This window comes from Strix uralensis, chromosome 6 (assembly GCF_047716275.1).
Source record: "Strix uralensis isolate ZFMK-TIS-50842 chromosome 6, bStrUra1, whole genome shotgun sequence".
In the NCBI taxonomy this organism is placed as follows: domain Eukaryota; kingdom Metazoa; phylum Chordata; class Aves; order Strigiformes; family Strigidae; genus Strix; species Strix uralensis.
The window spans coordinates 39,781,986-39,803,468 of NC_133977.1; the positions used below are offsets into that span (position 1 = coordinate 39,781,986).

The window sequence follows — 21,483 nt, forward strand, 5'->3', positions numbered from 1 at the left end:
GAGCTTACAGCATTTAATTCACTGAAATCTCTGTATTATGTGACAGGACTATCCAAGGATGCTGGTTTATTCAAGTATCCAAAAGAAAGAGTTCCTATTTCTAACAGCTTTGGCCAACTTCACAGCCTTTTTAACATTCTAGTTTATAGAATAATGTTGAAAATGACTGATTTTTTTTTTTTTTTTTTGTTAAATCTTGATAGCACTTCTGGATGATCAGAAGTAACTGAAAACAAAAGACTATTTCTTTAAGCCTTTTCATCCTTTGGTTGCCTGCCAAAGCATGTTTAAGTCCTGAGGATTCAGTGTCAACCAGATTTGCTGTGTATCAAACCTGTTGTAAGTCTTTTATGTTTCTAAATCTTGCATTCTGTACAGCTTGAACATTCCTTTTGCCAGCAGTGACTGCAGCTCTGGACAGAGATACCTGTAGATTCACCAGCAGGATCATGTAATGAAAATTCTGGTTCTCACACCGTGACCCTCCTTGGCTGTCCTCATCTGTCTGGCCCAGGAGGGGTAGGAAGCACAAAAGGGTCTGCCCATTACTTCCTGCTTCTTCTTTTCTTGCTGATTGCTTGTCTCTTACAAAATAGTGATGGAAGCCAATACAAGCAATTTGCAGATTTATTCCTCTGAGTTATTGAAAGTAATCTGATCAGCTTTGGATCTAGACATAAGACAACTGCCACAGTCTTTCAGGGAATGCATGTACCTGAATACATAACACTGAGAAGAAAGCCAGTGCAGAACCAGTGATCACCATTCAATCATAAGAAAAATCATCTTTTTAAATTGTAAAAATTCCAAGATACTCAACCTACAGTAAGTTTTATATAAATTGGTGGCTGTGTAGGAACAAAGGTCCCAAAGCAGTGCCCCCACTTACAAAAATACAGGAGAAAACCTCTTTACATACCCCATCTGGAAGCACATTATCAACACAAACATAATACCCAGTTAATTTGCAATCATACAACTGCAGTATATGCTGCCTGTTGTTCAGTTAAGGGTGCATAAACTGTACTGGAATTGAAAAGCCATTGTATACACTGAGTCAGAGGGAAAAAGGACAAAGTTCTGTAAGAAACTGAGCGTCTATATTACACAGAACACCATACATGGAATAACTTCTGAACCTCTGCAGACAGTATACAGGTAAAGAGAACTAGAAGGTACAACATCAACCATCAAATTTAGTCAAGCATGATAATAGGCCACAACATAATCAAAATTTAATTCAGAAAGGCCACATTCAGGCACTCCCACAAGCACTACAGTACTGTATAAATACTTAAGACCTTTTCTAGAAAGGACAAAAACTGCCAAAAAGCACCCTGTGCCCCAGGCAGTAAGCAAGAATAATTATGGTCATCAGCAATGTTTTTGGTCACAGAAGAGAGAAATGTGGTAGTGAATGAATGTGCACACATTGAAAAAAACAATGCATTACTGTTCTGCATTACAAAGATCTGACCTGAACAGATTTCTTTTTTTTTTACAGCAACAAGTTTTTAAACAGTTTAACAGTATAAAACAAAATTAATCATATAAAGACCCCGTCTTGACAAACTTTATTGTAAGTCTAAATTCATACCAGAAATTGCAATATGTACAATTTTAAAACATTAAGGAAACCTGAACAAGACATCCCTACCACCCCTTCCACCTGAACCAGTGAAAGTCAAAGACATCCAATAGTACATCATGTGTTTTAATACAGAATGATACTGACATTCAGTTACAGCATGTACTTTGAGCTCTGAATAACAGATGAAAACTCTTCTCTGCTTCCTGTAAAGAGATAAAGAGACTGGAGGCTGGGGGAGGAATGTCACAAGTAGCAGGGCAATTTATTTTTAACTATGATCCTTTCCTTTTTAAGTTCTGATTTTTTAAGTTCTCCAGACAGCTTTTGTTTTAACATACAGCTGCTCTAAATTTGAGGTATGTGTAGCAGTTTCTCTACAAAAACATGACTGAAACAGGGAAGAAGCCAGTCAGGTAGACATGTCAGGTAGACAAGAATTTATGCCAGAACACTATAATTTGAATGATTTATAGAAAACTCTTATTAGATTGTCAGTAAGAATTAGATTCATAACAATTCTTATCATGACAATGTTTAACTTTTATAGAAGGACAGTTTTTTAAAAAAGATGAGTGCATCAGCTTAAAATATGAGTCGCTTTTAAGTATTTTAGCTCTAATTAATGGCTTACTAATAATACTTCTTTCGAAATGCTTAATAAATGGGCAGTGCCATCTAATAAAGCTTTTAAAAGTTTTTTAAGGGCTCTTTACTCTTTTAAAGGTACCTACCTCTACTTAGAGGTCTATAACAGAATGAGAAATCTAGTATAAAATAATCTAGTTGAAAATAATGACAATTTAAAGTCAATTGCATAATAAAATCATTACACAAGTATAAAGCAGTATCAGTAATATTAAAATAAATAACATTTTAGATGAATATCATAAAACTCAGTCTGACAGAACTGACTTATACAGAACACCACATTAATCAAAATTAGCTAATGTGTTTTAGTCTTTCAAATGGAAGACATAAAATATTATGCCATATTTATTAATCAGTTATGAATACTGTTTTTAAAAGAGTATAGACAAGGGATCTATGAAAAAAAATATATGAGAGTGTGATACAGGGAAGCCAGCTGCACAGACATAGGAAAAAATAAAATAAACTAAATAATAACTTTTATGTATTTGATTTAGCCACCTAAAAAAGATACACTTAGATTAGAGTCCTTGTTTTGCTTGTTACTGATGTAGTTGCTTTAATAAAAAGCAAAAATGCTATCTCTTGCTGGATAAACAAATTAATCAGTCTTGATCTGGAGTATCCAAAATTCTGCCCTTCCAATGTTATTAGGACAAAAATCTTACGTTAACCAGAAAAAAAAAAAATTGCGGGGGGTGAGGTGGAAGAAGAACTTAAAGACAGAGGAAGAAAGAAATATGGTACTGAAGAGAACACTTGTGAGTTTACCAGTTTCTCATTCCTGTTGCCACAAAAGAAATTAGAGAATTTCTAGTCTAGGCTTATGCTGGGTTTTGTGAAAAAACTGCCAATCACTGCTATAAATAATCATCCTTTTTGTTGATTGGTCTGAATAAAGACCTTATTTTCATCATTGTCATATCTTTAATGCATGTGTTTTCTTTTCATTTATTCTATCTTTCAAAAATACCTTCATGGTAACTTGAATTGCAGTCACATAGCAAAGGATACAATGGACACACTAGAATACTGCATTTACCAAGAACAGTAAGATCCTGTTTCCGTAGAATTGTCCAAGTGCAATGTAACAAAATCAGAAGTGCTTCCTCTTCAACAATTAATTTTTGTTTCTCAATGCTAGAAATGAACATTTAAGACACTGAAAACCAAATCGCAATGCTAAATTTGCAGTGTTCCAGCTGCTAGTTAGATTTGCAGTTCAGCAGAATGATATATTAAGCAACTGTTTATAACAGGCCTGTACTTTTCAGTGCCATTCAAATGGAAAGTATTCATCTCTGTAAATTGCAACTATATTAACCAGGTTCTTTGCAACTACATGTGTATTAATTACACAATACTTATTTTCAACATCATAAATGACAATGACAAACTTGATCTAATGTTACATTTGTTTCAATCTCCTAGAATTTCGTGGGATCCTGAGATATTATAAATTATCTTAATCTCCATAGCCTCAGAGATTATTTTTATCTTTTCATTAATTCCTTCTGTCAGCTAATTTCTACCAGGCTACTAACACTAGAAATCAAGATATTTCAGCAAACAGTCCCAAACTAACAGTGTTGGATCTGTGTCAACCACCTGCCTAGATCATACAGATTAGGGGATTTATTGCCATTGGTTAGGGAATCGCTTTCATTAGGCTTAATCTTAGCATTAGTTTACAGAACTACTCAAAGAAACTCATCAATGTCAATGGAGTAGACTCCCTAGAAAAACAACTATTTTAAGCAGGGGGGGTATTTCACTCTTTGTATTGGTTCTTCAGACAAATGTTAAAGGGAAACATGGACATTTAGAAAGTTGAGAAACAAAGACACATTTTTATCAGATTTGCAAGAGAAAAGAATCAAGAATAGCACATTCCCACTACAGCTAATATGTTTAATATTGCTGGACAGAGAAATTTAAAAAAATCCACCACAACTTCACTTCTAGTACTGTTAATTTCCAACATTATCCACACCATTCTAGTTGCTTTTCAAACACAGAAAGAATGAATTGATTAAAAATGCCCAGGGACACTGTGGAGTCACCATCCCTGTATGTGTTTAAGGATCGTTTAGATGAGATGTTGGGGGATATGGTGTAGGGGAGAACTTTGTAGAGTAGGGCTGATGGTTGGACTTGATGATCCCAAGGGTCTTTTCCAACCTGAATGATTCTATGATTCTATGAAAAAACCCAGAACATAATGATAAACTATCATAAAAGAGGGAACAGGAGAGGCAAAATATGGCAAAACATAGGTTGTAAATTGTGTATGTTGTGCTAACAATATCAAATGTTACTAGCATTTCTTGTTTCTCTACTGTTATTGCTTCTAGTGCTGTTTAACAGAATCACAAGGAAGCAGTAGAAACTGATGAAATAATTTCTCTATGGAGAATAGGCTCAATTTTATTTTTTTTCTAGACAACCATCGAAGCATATTAAAATATCTGCCTTCTAGTTGACATTAGTTTCCTTCAGGTTAGTTTTCACCTTTGATTATTTATTAGTATATCGAGAATACAGCAATGTGATTCTTCAACTCAGAATCACATTCAGGACTTGCATCTTTTTGTAACTGCTCATGTTCTCAGATCTTCGTGAGAATCTTTTCTAAGACTTTTTATCACATTCTGATTTTAATAGAGTTAGACAGTCTACATTTCTACTTGTTAATATTTTGTATGATTTACCTCTAAGTGGCCTTAGTGAGTTATTCGGCCACTTCTCAAGGTAACGTTGATGTCATCATGAATACCTTCCAAGAACTGACCAAAACTACTCTGCTGTCCCCAGTCATACTTGTACTACAAATATAATGACATCTGAAAAGTAATTTTAGATGGCAAAGTCAAGTTTTTCATGAATGCATAGCCAAACTTTTAGCTTCCATTTCTGCATTTATTAGTTTGAAGAACAGATCCAATAAAATGTTACTGAAGATAACACAAGTTGCACAGCAACTTTAGAACTTAATTGCTTAAATACAAAATTCCAACAAAATATAAACATATATTCTAGAAACTGAAATGTATAATTACTGGAAGGTTGCAATTACATGAAGGTTATAATTACTGGAGACACCTCTATAACCATATTGCTTTTAACAATCACACCTATAGGCCCACAAAACCCTAACTGCAACAAAAACATTCCAACTTGGATGTTAGAAAATAATCTGACTTCTGTTTACAGGAAATTAACTATATTTCTAGGTTCTTGATACTTAAAATGTTACAGAATACTCAATACTGAAGGAGAAAAGGAAAAAATCAAAATAGCTCATGATTTATGAGAAAAAATATATAAAATATATAATCAGCTTTATTTGCTGTTGGCTCAGTCCCTGTGTTCATGAACAAAATGTTAGATTTAAAGCACTAAGCAGCTAAAAACAGCTGTGGCCACAATAGTAAATCCAACTATGGGCAGAAGCAAAACTGGAAGGAAAATGGGAAGGGATTGTGAAAAAAATAATTGCCACTTTTGTTTTTTAAACAAGAAGATCTGACACAGCAGAACAAGGAATGTTAAAAAAAAAAAAAACAACAACCCTGCAGATCTTCTAAGTAATAAAAAGGAACAAAAATAACAAAAAAAAATTCTTCCAAACTTGAAAGAGTACTCCAGCAACCAGATTCTAGTATTAAAATATCAGCTTAACACAAAATCAATAAACTCTTACAATCCACTTAAAAGAGTCAATTCAATACTGCTAAATTATTTTCTACCCAATCAATGTGCTAGATTACTGTGGTGAGTAGAATGAAGAAAGAAGCTGCTATCTGGAAGAAAATTCATTACATTACCATTAGCATTTTATGTTCTACTATACAATTTCTACCTTTGTTAACCTAACTGAAACTAGAAAGCAATGAAGCAGAGATAGTGAGGAAAAGGGTAATCTGTTTAAACTATTTTTGAGGGCTGGTTGATGGCAGGACCTTGCTGAAACACCCTAAAGAATCTCAGATCACCAGAGCGGTGGAATGTTTACTACTTGTAATACCCTAATGTTACAGAAACCAGAGATCTCATCAAGCTGGACAGCATATGAATGAAGAAAAACTGCCCTGGAAATATTACTTCACTAGATCAATAACACAATTTCCTGGCTGGATTCTGGCATTCTTGTATCGGTAAGAATGCATCTACATGGTGATGGGCAACTCTGCTGAAGCACTGCTGTGAGGCCAGTACAGTTTAAGTGCAGATTTGAATGAAGCAGCCTGGTGTTTTGTTTTTTTTTTTTTTTTTTCCTGATATGACAACCTCCATCTATGTAATGAGGGGGAAGTGCCTTCAGAACCCAGGAAACACACACAAGTCTGATTCACAGCTCACAGCATGTGAGAACTCAGATCAGTATTTCTGACAAAGTAAGTTGATTCTCCCGAAACAGGTATTGGAGTAGGACTACCAATAGTAGTACAGCTTTGTATAGGTAACACACCAGAGCTCCCAAAAAGCATTCAGAAGAGCATGCTGGACTCCACTTACTGCTTTCAGGAGCTTTTTTGTTTACTGTAATGGGGGAGAAGAGTTAAAATGACAGAAAGCCAAACCAAGAGGCAATGTAGAAGTAGAAAGTTTCAACATGCAGTGACTGAGAAAACTGAATGAATGATCACTTTGTCACTGATGCAAACTGGAAGTCAGAGGTGTGATAAAAAGGTGGGATTTTAGAAATGGTTTCTGCAACTAAGTTGCATCATCCCCCATTTCGTGTTTGTGATGCTTATTTTGTTATGACTGAAGAAAAGCATAGAACATGACGAGAACTGAAGAAAGCATAGAAGACAAAGGAAATTATTTTTTAAATTCTTTACTATTGCTGAGCTAAATGAGATATTTTTTTCTTTTCCCTAATAAATGTGACAAAAATAGTAGCGACATAGACAAATAACTTCGTAGATAGAGATGGTAAAGTACTTAAGCAAAGCAAATCACTGGAATAAAATGGCATGTATATAACTATTTATATACATTGTTAAGCTCCAGGAACTTAAGAATAAGTGTCTGAATTTCCAACAAACTTGCAGGCAAACACAATGAAGTATTAGCACAAGTTCCTGCTTGTGACAGAAATAAAAGTTGCATGTGTCTTTTTAATAGGCATTTTTAATTGACCAATGAACCTTACTTCAAGACAGGAGTTTATAATTTACAATTATTATAATGTAGATTAATATATCATGTGATGGAATAATATCCAAAAAATCCTCTAACATACTGTCAGTCTTCAAAAATGACAACAAAACAGAAGATAAAGGACAGGAGAATGACATAATATATTAGAACTTTCAAGCTGTGATCAAAGTCCTACAAAGAAAATAGTTGAGAAACTGACAAGTACAAGAAAAATGTGTAATTTTCTCTACTTGTATTTTAAGATGGCAACAAGTCCCTCACAATACTTCAATGTGGGAGACAGCAAACTGAGGTACTTTCCAGGTACATAATTATCCAAATTAGTCAGGAATGAGAACAGATAAGACTGGATATATTTTAGAACTGACAAATGAAGCAGGATTTAAGAAAAACATCAAACAGCAGAAACTAAGCAGAGATCATTTGAACTAGTTACATCTTTTTGTAATTTAAGTTAGAACTCCAAGATCATTGCACACAACCCAGTTAAAACTTTTGATTACTTATATTTAGTAACATAAGAGACAGAAAAATAAACAATTCTGCAAATACTATTGAGCTGTTATATGGTTCAATATAGATCTGTTACATATACATCTGGAACACCATGTGCTGTTGTGTTACATTATCTGACAAAAGATGCAGCAGTAACTGAAGGACATACAGATCTAAATGATATGAATCATCTTTGAAAGTATGACCCAAATTTAAATAAAAAGTAAGTACAGATTTTATACAACATTTATAATCAAGATATAATTAAAGGATAAAAACCAAGGAATAATATGAAAGAAGGAAAAATAGTAATTCTATTTTTATCTCCTAAATGACGAAACAAAACAAAATAAAAAACCCAATGAAAACTACGAAACTGCCTTCTGTATGTTATTCTTAGATACACAGATGGATTCACTGAGAAAAAAAAACCAGAAATATAATACATTTTCACAATGAATATATAGTCAGAGATTATATAGTTTATAATCTCTATAGCTTTGGTTTGTCCAGTTTCTGATAGAGTCACTGCATCTGAAGACATTCGGGAGCTGCAATTAATTTATACAAAGGAAAACAAAAGGAGAAAGAAAACTATATGCCTAGTCATGTTGATTTTACTTCTGTTCTGCTGTTATTAACTTGTCTCTTATTCTGCTCCAATAATGAAATTTTGTCTAAACAACGTATGTGGAACTTCTCCTGGATAAGATTCCAGAAAAACATGTAATTTTCATCTAATATGAAAAAAGATTTCAAAGCTTTTATACAGTATATAAAGGATATATTTTTTTTTACATTAATAGATACAAAAGTGAGCTGATGTACCAAACATTATCTTGTAGAGCTGGGAATTGAAAATACAAGCCAGAACATGCTCTTCGTTCATTTTATCATGCACTTTGGGAGGTACAAAATCCCCGAAAGGAAGACTTCATGAAACATGAGAAATGTAGAGCTAAACATGCAACAAAATTGTGAGCACAGATCAACTGCCTTCAGCATATTCCAAGCAAAAGCTCTACCTGAGCTGAAACTAATAGAGCACTCAAGGACCAAAATATATTATGATAAAAGAGTAATGACTGCAGCTGAATATATCTGAAAATGTACACATAGAAAAGAATAAAATAAGATTTGTAGAGTAACACTCAAGCATTATACAAAAGAAATTCAGAAAAGTTTGGCACTTGAAGGAAAATTATAATCCTCCTATGTAAAGCAGAACATATCTCTACCTCTTCCACTGAAGTTAGTTCTACATTTTTTTCAAGTTGATACAGATCATTTAGGACAGTGATGCTTCAGGCTCAATACTAATGCAAAGATTTCATGGTAAGGGTCTGCATCTCCAGAAGGTCACCCAGAAACTGGAATGTGGAGTACACAGAGCATTACTTGTAGTTCAGAAGTATAAATCTAACACAGAACTAATATAAGGAGAAGCATAGGCAAATAATGATTTTTTGTAACATTTTCATTTTAAAGATGCTAATAAATGCAGACAAACAATTAATATGTTTAGGATTTTTGTTTTACTTACATATCTTTGTGATCCATCATATTCACATCTCTCAATTTTTCCCAAGCTGCCATCTGAAAAGTAAAGTTTCTCCGCCCTATGATCAATGGTAAGTCCATTTGGTGTCAGAATATCTGTACTAATGATAACCTGTGCATTTTTGCCTGAGAGGGTAGATCTCATGATGCTTGGGAGCTGCTCATTCCAGTTAGTCCAAAACATTAAGCTGTATTAAAATCAAAATAACAAACAAAACCATAAGATACATTTTATAATTTAATTCTCTATGAAATGAGCAACAGAAAAACCATATGCCTTCAAAGACAATTATGAAGAGCATCTATAAGTAATTATGATAATAAATGGTGAATAAGAAAATGTAATAGCCAACATCCTATAAATTATAGCAGTTTCCTAGTTCATTAACTTGTATACAAGTACATATTTTTTTCTCTTCACAGGTCTGTTCAATTCTGATCATGTCTCCATAATAATAAACCATTACACAGAGATATAAGCTGTAACGATATAAACTTAATTCTGCTAATGTGTATATTAGTAATTTCTAACAGTGAAATTAATCTGCAGCTTTTCCCATATTAGAAGAGACCAAAGGACTGCTACACAGAAGGTTGGTAATGGGGAATCGAATGATCTTAATATGCTCTATAGGAGGCTCAATCAGCCCCTTGCTACTGTTAAACAATAGTGGATAAAATGTTAATAAGTGAGTTGAGAATGTAGTTTATACACTGATCCGAACCTGCCCATCCTCTCATTGCAATCTCCATCAGGATTCAGTTGGATTATTTATGATACCTAGGTAAATAATATTTTATAGTACAGCATAAAATCTTAATTTGCATAAACTGGACATGGAAATATTTTACAATACAGCATAAACTGGGCATGGAAATAACTACCTTGACTACCCATGCAACATTGCACGTTCAGCTGTCACAAGTTCAAAACAGAACTCAATAAGGCAGAAATGTGGTCTGGCCTCCCCAAAGAGGGGAGACAGTTGCAAGAAGCAGAAGCAGCAGGTTGCCTCTCTTCCAGAATTAAGAGAGAAGATTAAAGTAACCCAAATCTGTAGGACACTTATTAGCAAGAGGCTGGAGTAGAAATATAAACCCTCCTATTATTTTACTAGGAAACACAGTCTTCTTGAGAGTGGCAGGAAGGAAACTAAATTAGACTTCTTTCCAGGATGTTGTCCACAAACACCGTAAATGTACATCTCTTGTTACAGAATTTTATACAATACTGATTTTTGTGATAAACACATGGGTCTATCAATTTGCCACACAAGAAATTCAGATTCCTTTGTAAATGCTTAAATTATTTTTTTAAGCAAGAGAATAACATGTCTGACAAAAGAAATCAATAAAATGATTGGTCTTGATAATTTGCATTTAGATCACTTTTCTTAAAACCAGCTTGAATTTTTTAACATTCCATGAAGATGTAACTATTATTTGATCTGAAACATAAAAACATAAAAAATATGCATCTTAATTCTGCAATTGCTTAAAAAAAATAATACTGACATTTGTCTCCTAAACGAAGAAATCTACTCAACCTTCATAGGGTTCAGCAGTATTAGTTGGCTGTGAAATAAAGAAGTGCTGCTGTGTCCTTGACCTTAAGCAAAAATTAAGATCTGGTAAGAAAGATATAATACATACTTTTGACATTCGTCTAGAGCTAACACGTGTGGATGATCATCTTCAGACATTGTAATTACTGCTTCCCGGTTGAAAGCTCCTCGGCGTCTCTGGTCTACAGTGTGTCTTGTGATCGAGGATGTGGTTGAACTGGTCCAATAGAGAGTGTCCCAAGCTCTATGATAAGCAAGACCCTCCACTGACCCAACATCTGGAAGACATGGTTACAGACAGGGCCAATAAAACTCCTTCTAATAAGACTTTTTTTTTTTTTTTTTCCTCAAAGTTGATCGTGCAGAATCACAGAGTTCAGCTATTTCAGCCTACTGACCCTGTCAATTCTTTTATCGTTTCACCTGTTTAGGTTTTTATTGGAATCGATCTCTTTTTTTTTTTTTTAATAAATTTAAATTAAAAAACATAGAGAGCAAGATCATTATTAATCCCTGGATTATATTTGTGAATTCTAACACTCATTAAATTAATATTTTTAATACAGTGTCCCCAGATAATATATTAGAAATAATAAGCATTTATTCAAGACAGCAATAATTTAGTCACAACTTCAAACACCATTTAAGCCAAGTCTTGGGCATGTTTTCACTAATTAGTTGTATTATTTAGCCTTATCTTTCGATGTATTTTCTAACACAGATACACATTACATTAATAGGGATCAAAGTGTCCTGTTGGTATTAATTGTATATAATTTTTTTAAACACCTGAAAAATACTGTAAAAAGACCAACTCTGAAGGTCTCAGCATCAATACATCATTTTAATAAGCCACAATACCACACTCCTTCATTCTACGTTAAAAAATGTGAGCTAGAAACAAAAGCAAATATTAATAAGCAGCTAAAGCATATATTTAACGTCCAGAAAAGATAAACTGTATCTGATTACAATATATAAAAGCGACAGACTGTGAGAAATAGGAGTAATTATTTCCTACCATTATTTTTGAATTACTACAGAAATGTACGTTGATTACTTCACCTATTATTTTGTTAGAAACAAGTAATTTTAGACCAGGAGGTTCATGCAGCTTATTAATGAGCTACAAAAGGCAAAAATTGAGAAATATAATAAGGATTACATTATGCCGGTTATTACATTTTACATTCAGCTTGCTGGAAGTTGCAGTTTTCACCATGCAATTCATATACACAGAACAAAGTCCCAAAATAAGTTTGATCACACTGAAATTGCTAACACTAAATCAAAACTATGAGACAAGTAATTTTTTATCTTTTTTAAAAATACTTTTCTTTCTAAAGCATTTGGAGATCTTCTGACTACATTTTCATTACATATCTATAAGAGAAGTCTCACTGACTTGTCTTAAAGAAGAAAGAATAAATTAGATGAGACTCCATAAAGGGACATGAATATATGTAAAAAGGGTATTCCTACTTATGAAAGAGAATTTATGAAAAAAGATATCTTCAGCTCACTTACAAGTAACTCAAAAAGGTGACTGAGTTTAACTTTAAAAATGGCATTGAAAGCAACTTGGAAATTATAAAAACTCTTCTGAGCATTGCAAAGATTACCCTTTTGATAAGAATTCTGTTTTTCAAAAAGATTAATGGGTTACACGAATTTGTTCTTTGAATGCAATATTTAGTTGTCTTATTAATTTATTTTGAATTTTAAGCATCAAAAACATACTGAGATAAAAAATAAATCCTTTGCTATGTTTCAGAAATCACCAACTGAATTCAAAGTTAATCAGTTATTTCAAACATCATGACAGAGATGTGCAAACACCTCATGAAGTATTTTAAAACCAGTTAGAACATGCCTGAATGCAGGCTTAGTATCAACTCTGGTTTATACAGTTTCTGGGTATGTCTGTCTATACTATGAACTGAGAAAGTCAGTTGTTTCATTCTCGGGTCTTGCACCCTGAGCACTCACACGTTACTTTATACCAGGGCAACCTTCTGGAACAAAACAACTAATTCTTTCTGAGAATTAAACCCATGTATTCTTCTGGCAAAAATTTGCTACTCTTTCCGAAAAAAAACCTCTTTTGGGAGTATAAACAAGACCACATCAGGTTTTGTTCCTTTTGCCTACAGAGACCTCCTAACCACTGAAATCTCCACACCTCAAATACAACTTAACTTCCTCAAACCATGCTTCACAACGTGCAAAAAATATCCTTGACATCATAACATCAAAATATCACTCTTAGGACTGACATACAGCCAGCACACAGTTTTAGGCAGCATGAGCCAGAAGAAATTCTAAAAACTGTAATTTCTTAGAGCCAGAGAAACACAAGACAGGATTCAAAGGAAAGCTGGACTGCCCAAATCATCCTAGAGGCACCAGGCCAAGCACTGCATACAAGAACCACTCTGCTCCCTGGTCTGGGCCTAGGGATCACTCCCAGGGGCAGAATCCTGTACAATTTAGATACAGGCTTTGATATATTTCTTGGTCACTTCTTGCAAGTCTTCCACTAACTGTGAAATTAAAAGAAAACTTAGTAAATGTGATAAGTGTCAATATGAACAGCCAGGAATACAATTCTAACTTAATCTACCAATTTCCATTAAAATTATATGCTGAATCACAATTTACAATTCTCTACACTAAAACCAATGCTCTTAGATATAATTTAGACATGCACATTTAGATACATGCTTTAACTCTTAGGTTTCCCTGTGTGGAGTCAGGAGGTGGTCTTGATGATCCCTTGTGGCTCCCTTCCAACTCAGGATATTCTGTGATTTTATTAAAAAATGACAGAAGATGTATTGACATTTTCTGACCAATTCTGCACTTTATTTGTAATGAACAAACCATCAGAGCATTTATTACACTATTTTTACCTTTCATATCTGTGAACGATGAGTGTTTCCTCATCTTTATTATGGAAGTTTTTAGAAAAATGAAATTAAGTCTTTGCCTTGTGGTTAAAGACACAGTCTTTACAAGGTCAGGATTTAACTAAGATTTGCTGCAAATCATGTTCTTAATTTGAAAGACGAGTATCAGAAAAAAAAAAAATAAATTTCCTTCATGTAACTTCTTGAATTTTCATCAAATTTAGCTTTGTTTCTTGTCTGAAACTATCAAGAAATTTGAAAGCACAGTGTTTGTAAAATGTTGTCTAAAACTCTTCTGTAGTAGACAAAAGATAATGATGTTCCTGCCACAGCTATACTTGATGATGTAAAACACAACTAGAATGATGAAAATGCTCTTCAAATACAACATTTGTAGGTTTACTTATAATTTCTATATTTAAGAGATATACAGAACACATGTATATGTGTTTATTTGTAATTTCTGTATTTAAGATATATACAGAAAAGTATCATTTGATACTTTTAGAAATCTGTAAGTAAGGTGCTTTTAAAGTCAATGGCATAAGACTGAAAGAGTAGATGCTAAAGTGATCCAAGATTTACATAAATTCTTACAACAGAAAAGACAACTAACTTAGCTCTTATTAGCATGTAGTATGAGCTGGATGAGGTACCATTTGTACACTATTCAGGCAAATCTTCAGTATAATAAGTTATCAGTGCTAATACAATATTTTTTTTTATTTTATATTGTTTCTAGGTGCAACTAAACTTTTTGGTTTAGAAGTTAGTGAAGAATCCCAAAGTTCATATAAATCCTTTTATCAGTGATAAAATAGATGCCAACTGAGGACAGAAATGCTCTAGAGATGGTCATCTAGCCACTTTCAGATAGATGAATAACTTCTTCATTGCTTCTGACAGTCACATGTAAAATAAGGCCATCATATATTCTATCATAATAGAAATCTTAAATACCTAATATGGCATAAACAACTCAGAACTGTAATAAGCAATTATTTAATTTTCCTATTTAGCCTAAGAATATTATACCATAGATCAGCAAACATCTGTATCAAGGTGGTTCCTTAAAAGTAAAACCTTCTAGCAACTTCATATTGCCAAAGACAGGACACTGGAGAAGATTCCAAAGCAACTCTATTCTAGTGTTATATCATTACCAGTATGCATTGGTATTACTTTATATTTTCTTATTTCACACTTCCTCCAAGGAACATTCTAGAGCACTTTTTTTTTTTTTTTTAAGTTAATTTATTATTATATATTCAGTTGCTTTAAAGCATATAAAAAATATGTACTCATCCTATCTGGTGCTACAATTGGGGGATTCAGTCCCAAGATCTACTGACATGATGAAAAGTAGTAATTTGTTTACTCTCAGCTTCATATTTTCATAGCATCATATAATATTCTGAATTAGTAAAGCATAAAGAAACTGGAAATGAAAAGAAACACATTTGTTTCACTGACATATTGAATTAAAACACTGATGGCATTAGATGCCTACAGCACTGATTAAATTTATTCTAGCCATGAAGCAACAGTTTATGATTTTCACATGAATAGCATACTTAAATGAAAGGAACATTAATACAATATGATATTAATATACAAATACTCACATTATTCACCTGCCACTGACATTCTGAATTAAATCAGTAATGGGGTGTATAACTGATTAAATATCTAGACAAGAGAATGCAACAGCTTATGATTTACAAAGGCAATGGTAGAGTGATCACATCATTACGTTGCCAAATGCTATCTATCACTTTTGCTGAATTTAACGAAGATGGATTGCATCCCACAGATGAGATGCAGCCTATAAATATTGTCATGCTGATCTTCATCTGACTTTCCCAGGGAACAGACAAGCAACAAATCAATAACTGAGGAACTCAGATTAGAGCTCCCTCATTACTGCAAACAGAAAATAAAAATACTAAAGGACATAAAGTTTAAATTATCCAATAGTTGTTGTCACTGACTTTTGGTAATCTATATACTATTTCTCAGTTTCCTAGATTTTTATCTCCTATCTTCTACATTTAAAATTCTCTTGAAAGTTTACAGTTAAAACTTTTCCGGTTCAACCAGTTCATTACCTTTTTCCTTTAATTTCATATTTTTACCAACTCCTTTTCTTTAGCAAAGTTGTAAAGCAAAAAACAACTGTCAACATCATAACGTTTCTAATACTGAAAAGCCATCAAAGTAATAAAATTGAGCATAAACAGCACTTCAATATCAGAAGTTTGGAGAAGGCTTTAATGTTCAGTACTTAACATTAAACACCTGCTTGATCTTTATTCATTCTCTGAATGGGCTTTCACAATATGCCTTTCAGGATACGGCATGTCAATTGTTACACCAGACTGGTCACAGGAGATGGTACTGCTTTCTGTCAATCTGTTTGTGTAAGATTACAGTGATAGAAAACAGGTGGTCACCATTTGATCTGAGGTGAATAGAATGCCTCACAAGCAATAAAGCACCTGAAGAAAAGGGTTTATGTTCACGTATCTAACTGACTGCACAATCAGAACTTTAAATAATTCTTTACCCTTCTACTTTGCTCTTCAAGTACCTTAAAGCGGGAAGCCTTTTGCTAAACAAAAATTCTAAGACAATAATAAGTTGTAATAAAAAAAAAGGCAAGATGAGTTCTATTTGTCTCAAAAATTGGAGGGTGATTTAATTTCTTCATTGCTTCTGTCAGTCACGTGTAAAACAAGGCCATCATATATTCTATCATAACAGAAATCTTTAATATGTCATAAACAACTCAGAACTGTAATAACCAATTATTTAATTTTCCTATTTAGCCTAAGAATATTATACCATAAATCAGCAAACATCTGTATCATTTTTCTCTATCTCCAAAATATAAAAACATATCAAACACTACTATACATTAAAGATTACTACATGCAATAGGATTGTATTAAAGACAGCCTTTGGGTTCTTCAAGGCAACAACTAGCTTAAGTTCAAGACACTGTGAATATCTCCACAGACGGAACCTTATTATTCCTTCAAACTTACTGTGGTGGCCACCACTGCAAAGAGTGAACATTTGTTGTGAATAATGTAAAGAGAAATAAAATAATTTTATCATCCAGAAAAAAATAACCTTTTGTTTTTGGTAGAAAGTATAATACTGAAAGCTCACATCTGACAAAACATTTGGTGTCTTCCTAATGACACTTAAAAATTGAGTCTACGTGCAAATAAAAATGAAAATACAAATACTGGATATTTACTCAAGAAACACTTCTAATATATTCAGCAAAAACTACCAGGTAAATATCCTTCTGGATTTATAACATTTCTTTAGTCTATGCCAATGAAGATATATAAAATATCGTATGTAATTACTGTATCTGTGAAATAAGCTCAGTGTGAAAGACAGGCAGATGCCTAAATAGTAGGTTATTTATCAGTGAACTTATGAAGGTCTATACAAAACAACTGATGAGATTATTCAGAGCAGGAGACATCAAAATTTAGCATGAAAAAGAGCATGAACCTAACCTGCAGCTGATGACTTTCATCATATATGCGTGGACTAACCAACCAACCGAATAGCATAGTAGAAATGGATGATATTTCTGTGGGATGACGTGCATTAGATTGTGATTCAATGTACCTGTGGTACAACAGTGGCAAAGCCCAGTTTGGAGCCAGACAAAGCAGACCTGCACCTTTGGGCAAAGCTGGACCTTTGAGAGTAGGTGACCTATTGATACTCTGTGAATACCTGCATGCTCACTAATATGGGGTTACAGACTGCTGATGATGTAAATAGGACAGAGATACCAGAAGGAAAAGCTGATCCTGAAAGGATCAATCAGCAAGTTGTACAGTGTTTCTGGAACATTTTGTTTGTTTGTTTTTAATTTCATTATGAAGACTGACAGAAATACATTATTCACTCTTACAAACACTTTTGAGTTATTCAGGCAGAGCTCTGTAAAAGCTGCATACCAAGAAATAATTTATAGCAGCGTTTCAATTTTAGATTATTTGAAGTTTTTTTTCTTGTCCCCTACCAGCACTGGTGGTTTTTCTACATTTCGCTATATAATTTAGCTTACTTGTGGATCAAACCCAAGCTCAGAAACTCTTAATGAGAGAACAGAAACAACATCACTAACTTCTTGGTCATTTTTACCTGAATATACATGGAACAAGTAATCAGCTCTTTAAAATGAGGAAAAAAGTAACTCTGAAAACAGTAAGCTTGATCACAACTAGGCTTTTATGTGCACAAAAGCTGGGTTTCTTTCTGCTCCCAGTTAGCATTTAAAAAACACATTAGTGAAGCCACAGTAGATATTATCCTTATAATTTGCTGTGATAATCAGCTTTTAAAAATCAAGTCCGGTTTATGCTACTAAATATAACAATTATGTATTTAATTCTATGTCCACATTCTTGTAGACCATACTATCTTTGTTCAAAGAATGATTTAGCGCTTTTACCATGGGGGAAAAAATAACCAACAGCTTTTTATGAGAAAATCTGTATCTACCTCCAATTACTTTTTTTCCCCAACAATGGATATAGCCCTTCCATAGTTGTTCCCTGACAGGTCACTGAAGAAAACCACATCAACAGAGACATAAACCTGCAATATTCTGTCCTATCTTATCCTAGATATAACTTACTCCTTGATTAGGTTTAGGGACTGTCTTAGCGGGGAATAATGTAGCAAAGGAATAATGATACATCGGATACTTAAGGAAATATAGGGAACTCAACAACCTAGAAAAACAACAGTATTTTGTAAGGTAACCCTCCCAGTATAGTTCAATATACATTACTAGTTAACGAGTGTTATAATATCATATCTTCAAAACAGTTAAAGTATCCCTGTAAAAGAAGCTTTAAAAGCAGAAAGACTTTTAGAATTGAAAGTTAGCATCGAGAGATAGAAGTGTTTTATGAAGTTTTAAAAAATCCCAACAATTGTCATAGATGATTTTTTTTCCTAATTACATGAGCCCATATTATCTTTTTATACATTACATGTAGGCTCAAAAGAAATTACTGTTCAGCCTTACCACCTTTAAATCAATACTATTAGAGTGACTACCCTAAGACTAGTAAGTCTTCTAATAAATACATATACTCACTCATTTTTATTGGTACTGTTGAAGTAAAACCAAACACTATAGAGATATTAGAAGCATTAATGGGAGAACAGCCTAATAACTTAGTAATATTTGCTGGATCACATTACTCTTCAGAATAAAACAAAGAGAAAACACCAAGAGACGTTCTTCTGTATAGCTTTCTCCTCACAATTCACCAAATATAGTTTTGCATTTTATGCAACTAAGCCACAGCTGCTGATGTAAAAATTTACATCAGCAAATAGTTACATCAATAAAAATTTAAGGGCAACATGGAAAGTTGAAGCAGTCACAGACAGTATTAATTCTTCATGAATAATCTCATGTTTAATAGGCAGAAGCACCTTTCCTGAATACTGAGGTTGGGAGTGCTCAGGGGAGACTGAACTAAAAGATCAGTGTATGTCAGCTCCCATCATGAATATATTTCAGAGTTTCAAACCAGGAAACAGCTAAACAAAGCATGAAATGTGTAAAAATACATATTTCTAGAATAACAAGTGCTTAATATAAAGTTAGTAAACTTCATCCACCTATAGCAACAGCTCATAAATTTCACCCATTAATCATAATATGCAGCCACATCCAGAAACAAAATATAGTGATAAACCAGACACCGTGCTTTTCACTAACAAGGCTGCAGTTGTAATAATAAATTTTAGTTTTTACTACTTAAATGTCTAAACTTAACAATAGCCTCTCACTTTCCCTCCTTTAAAAAGTGAGAATCACCAGACCTATATTCCAAAATATACAATTATAATAAATCCAATTCATTTATGAGGTAAAAGCAACAATATTAAAGTATTTATTTTTAACAGATTAAAAACTTCTTTCTTGGAGAAGAAATCTCCAAAACTAAAGGGATCTCATACAATGTACCAAATTTAATGCTCTGTAAGAGAAATGGGAACATAAATGCCTTTTTGACAGTTAAATTGGACCCATTTAGTTAGAAAGAATAGTAGCACACATTGGAACACCTTTAAAAGATTCAGACTGTAAAAAGCCTTACAATACATCACAGAATCTGACACTTTATGTTAGCAGTGAAAAGATTTTTGCCTTCTATAGACACTAGTGCCTAAAGTTCAAAACAGAAGGAGCGTTTTTTCACATAACACTTCCTTTTGTGCTGTGAAAGACGTTACACTGGCAAAATGTCTCAGTGCCATTGTTTGCACAGTTAAAAAAAAAAACAGCTCGTTGAGAGTATCTCATCTTAATACTTTTTCCTCTTTCTCATTTGCCTTCTTTTGCCTTTTCTCCCCCTTTTTTTTGGCTCTGTCTTCTTTAGTTTTTAACTTCCTCATTGGTCTTCTGTCTAGTGTTATACCACTACATTAAACGTACTTGAACACTGCACTGTTTTTCTATAGATACAGTGAGGCAGGCTTTGGTTAATGAATATATTACCTCAACTTCTACCTATGATAAAAAAAAGGAGACAACACTATTAGCCTTTGAAACAACTTAGGACAACCAAAACAAATGCTATGAGGTAGCTTCTTGTTTCCCACTGCATATTAGTCACCCACTGTCTAAAGCTAATCTTAATTTGTGTTTTTACTGGGATGGAAGATAGCTCACACAGATGGTTTATCGGAGAGATGGTTTAAGATGGTCTTCTCTGTTCTCAGTCAATAGAAATTTTAGACTTTTTCAGAGCTGCTGATACACAAATGTCATATTCAGCAGGGAAGGAAGAAGGAAAACAGACGCTCTTCTGGCACTCTGCTTCTAGGCAGGCAGAGAAGGAAGGATGCTGAAGTAAAGAAGAGAAGTTTAGCAGATGGTCTGTGAATTAGGACTTAATCTTGGATGTTATAGAAGAAAAAAACCATACGTTTATCCCATCCAATATAACATATTTTTGGCTTATTGGGTCAATCCACAGTGTTAATCATCTTATATGTAATAGGAAACTTTGTGAATAATATACTATCTTTGACTTTCCCCGAGTCAAACTGAGACCTCTAATTCCATGTAGAAGAAATCTCTATTCATATTGTCACATCATTAAAAATAAACTTGCCATTTATCAGTTGGCAAAACAACAGGCAGTGGGTGATGTGGTATGAGAGGGGATAAGCATATAATATTAACAATCTCATATATCAAATAGATGCTTGCTTCTGTTGAAACATTTTCATTTTCAGTCATTTCGATTTACTTTAAAATTACTTGCTGATGGAAGATAGGTCTATTTAGATCTATGAAGATTTAAAGTACTTCGTGTATGTTGATCAGAGCGACTTCGAAATGGATTCCAGTTTAAATACTAAAGAAATTGCTTCAGAAGTTTCAAATAATAGTGTTGTTCTGTCTAGAAGTGATTAATGACACAAAAAAAGCAGTAAAATTTGAGAGGAGAATAGACCCTTTTATTCCAATGAAATTGATAAC

The 21,483-nt window shown here is 33.4% G+C and overlaps 1 protein-coding gene across 1 annotated transcript in view; it reads right to left on the reverse strand.

Annotated features, from left to right (window-relative positions):
* The window catches only part of LRP1B (LDL receptor related protein 1B), a 751,404-nt gene that overhangs the window by 152,319 nt on the left and 577,602 nt on the right, over window positions 1-21,483 (reverse strand). The window contains exons 41-42 of the mRNA XM_074873779.1: window positions 11,117-11,306; window positions 9,447-9,651 (exon numbers count right to left, since the gene is read on the reverse strand). Of these exons, the coding sequence (XP_074729880.1) occupies window positions 9,447-9,651; window positions 11,117-11,306 (395 nt within the window). The remainder of the gene's footprint in view (window positions 1-9,446; window positions 9,652-11,116; window positions 11,307-21,483) is intronic.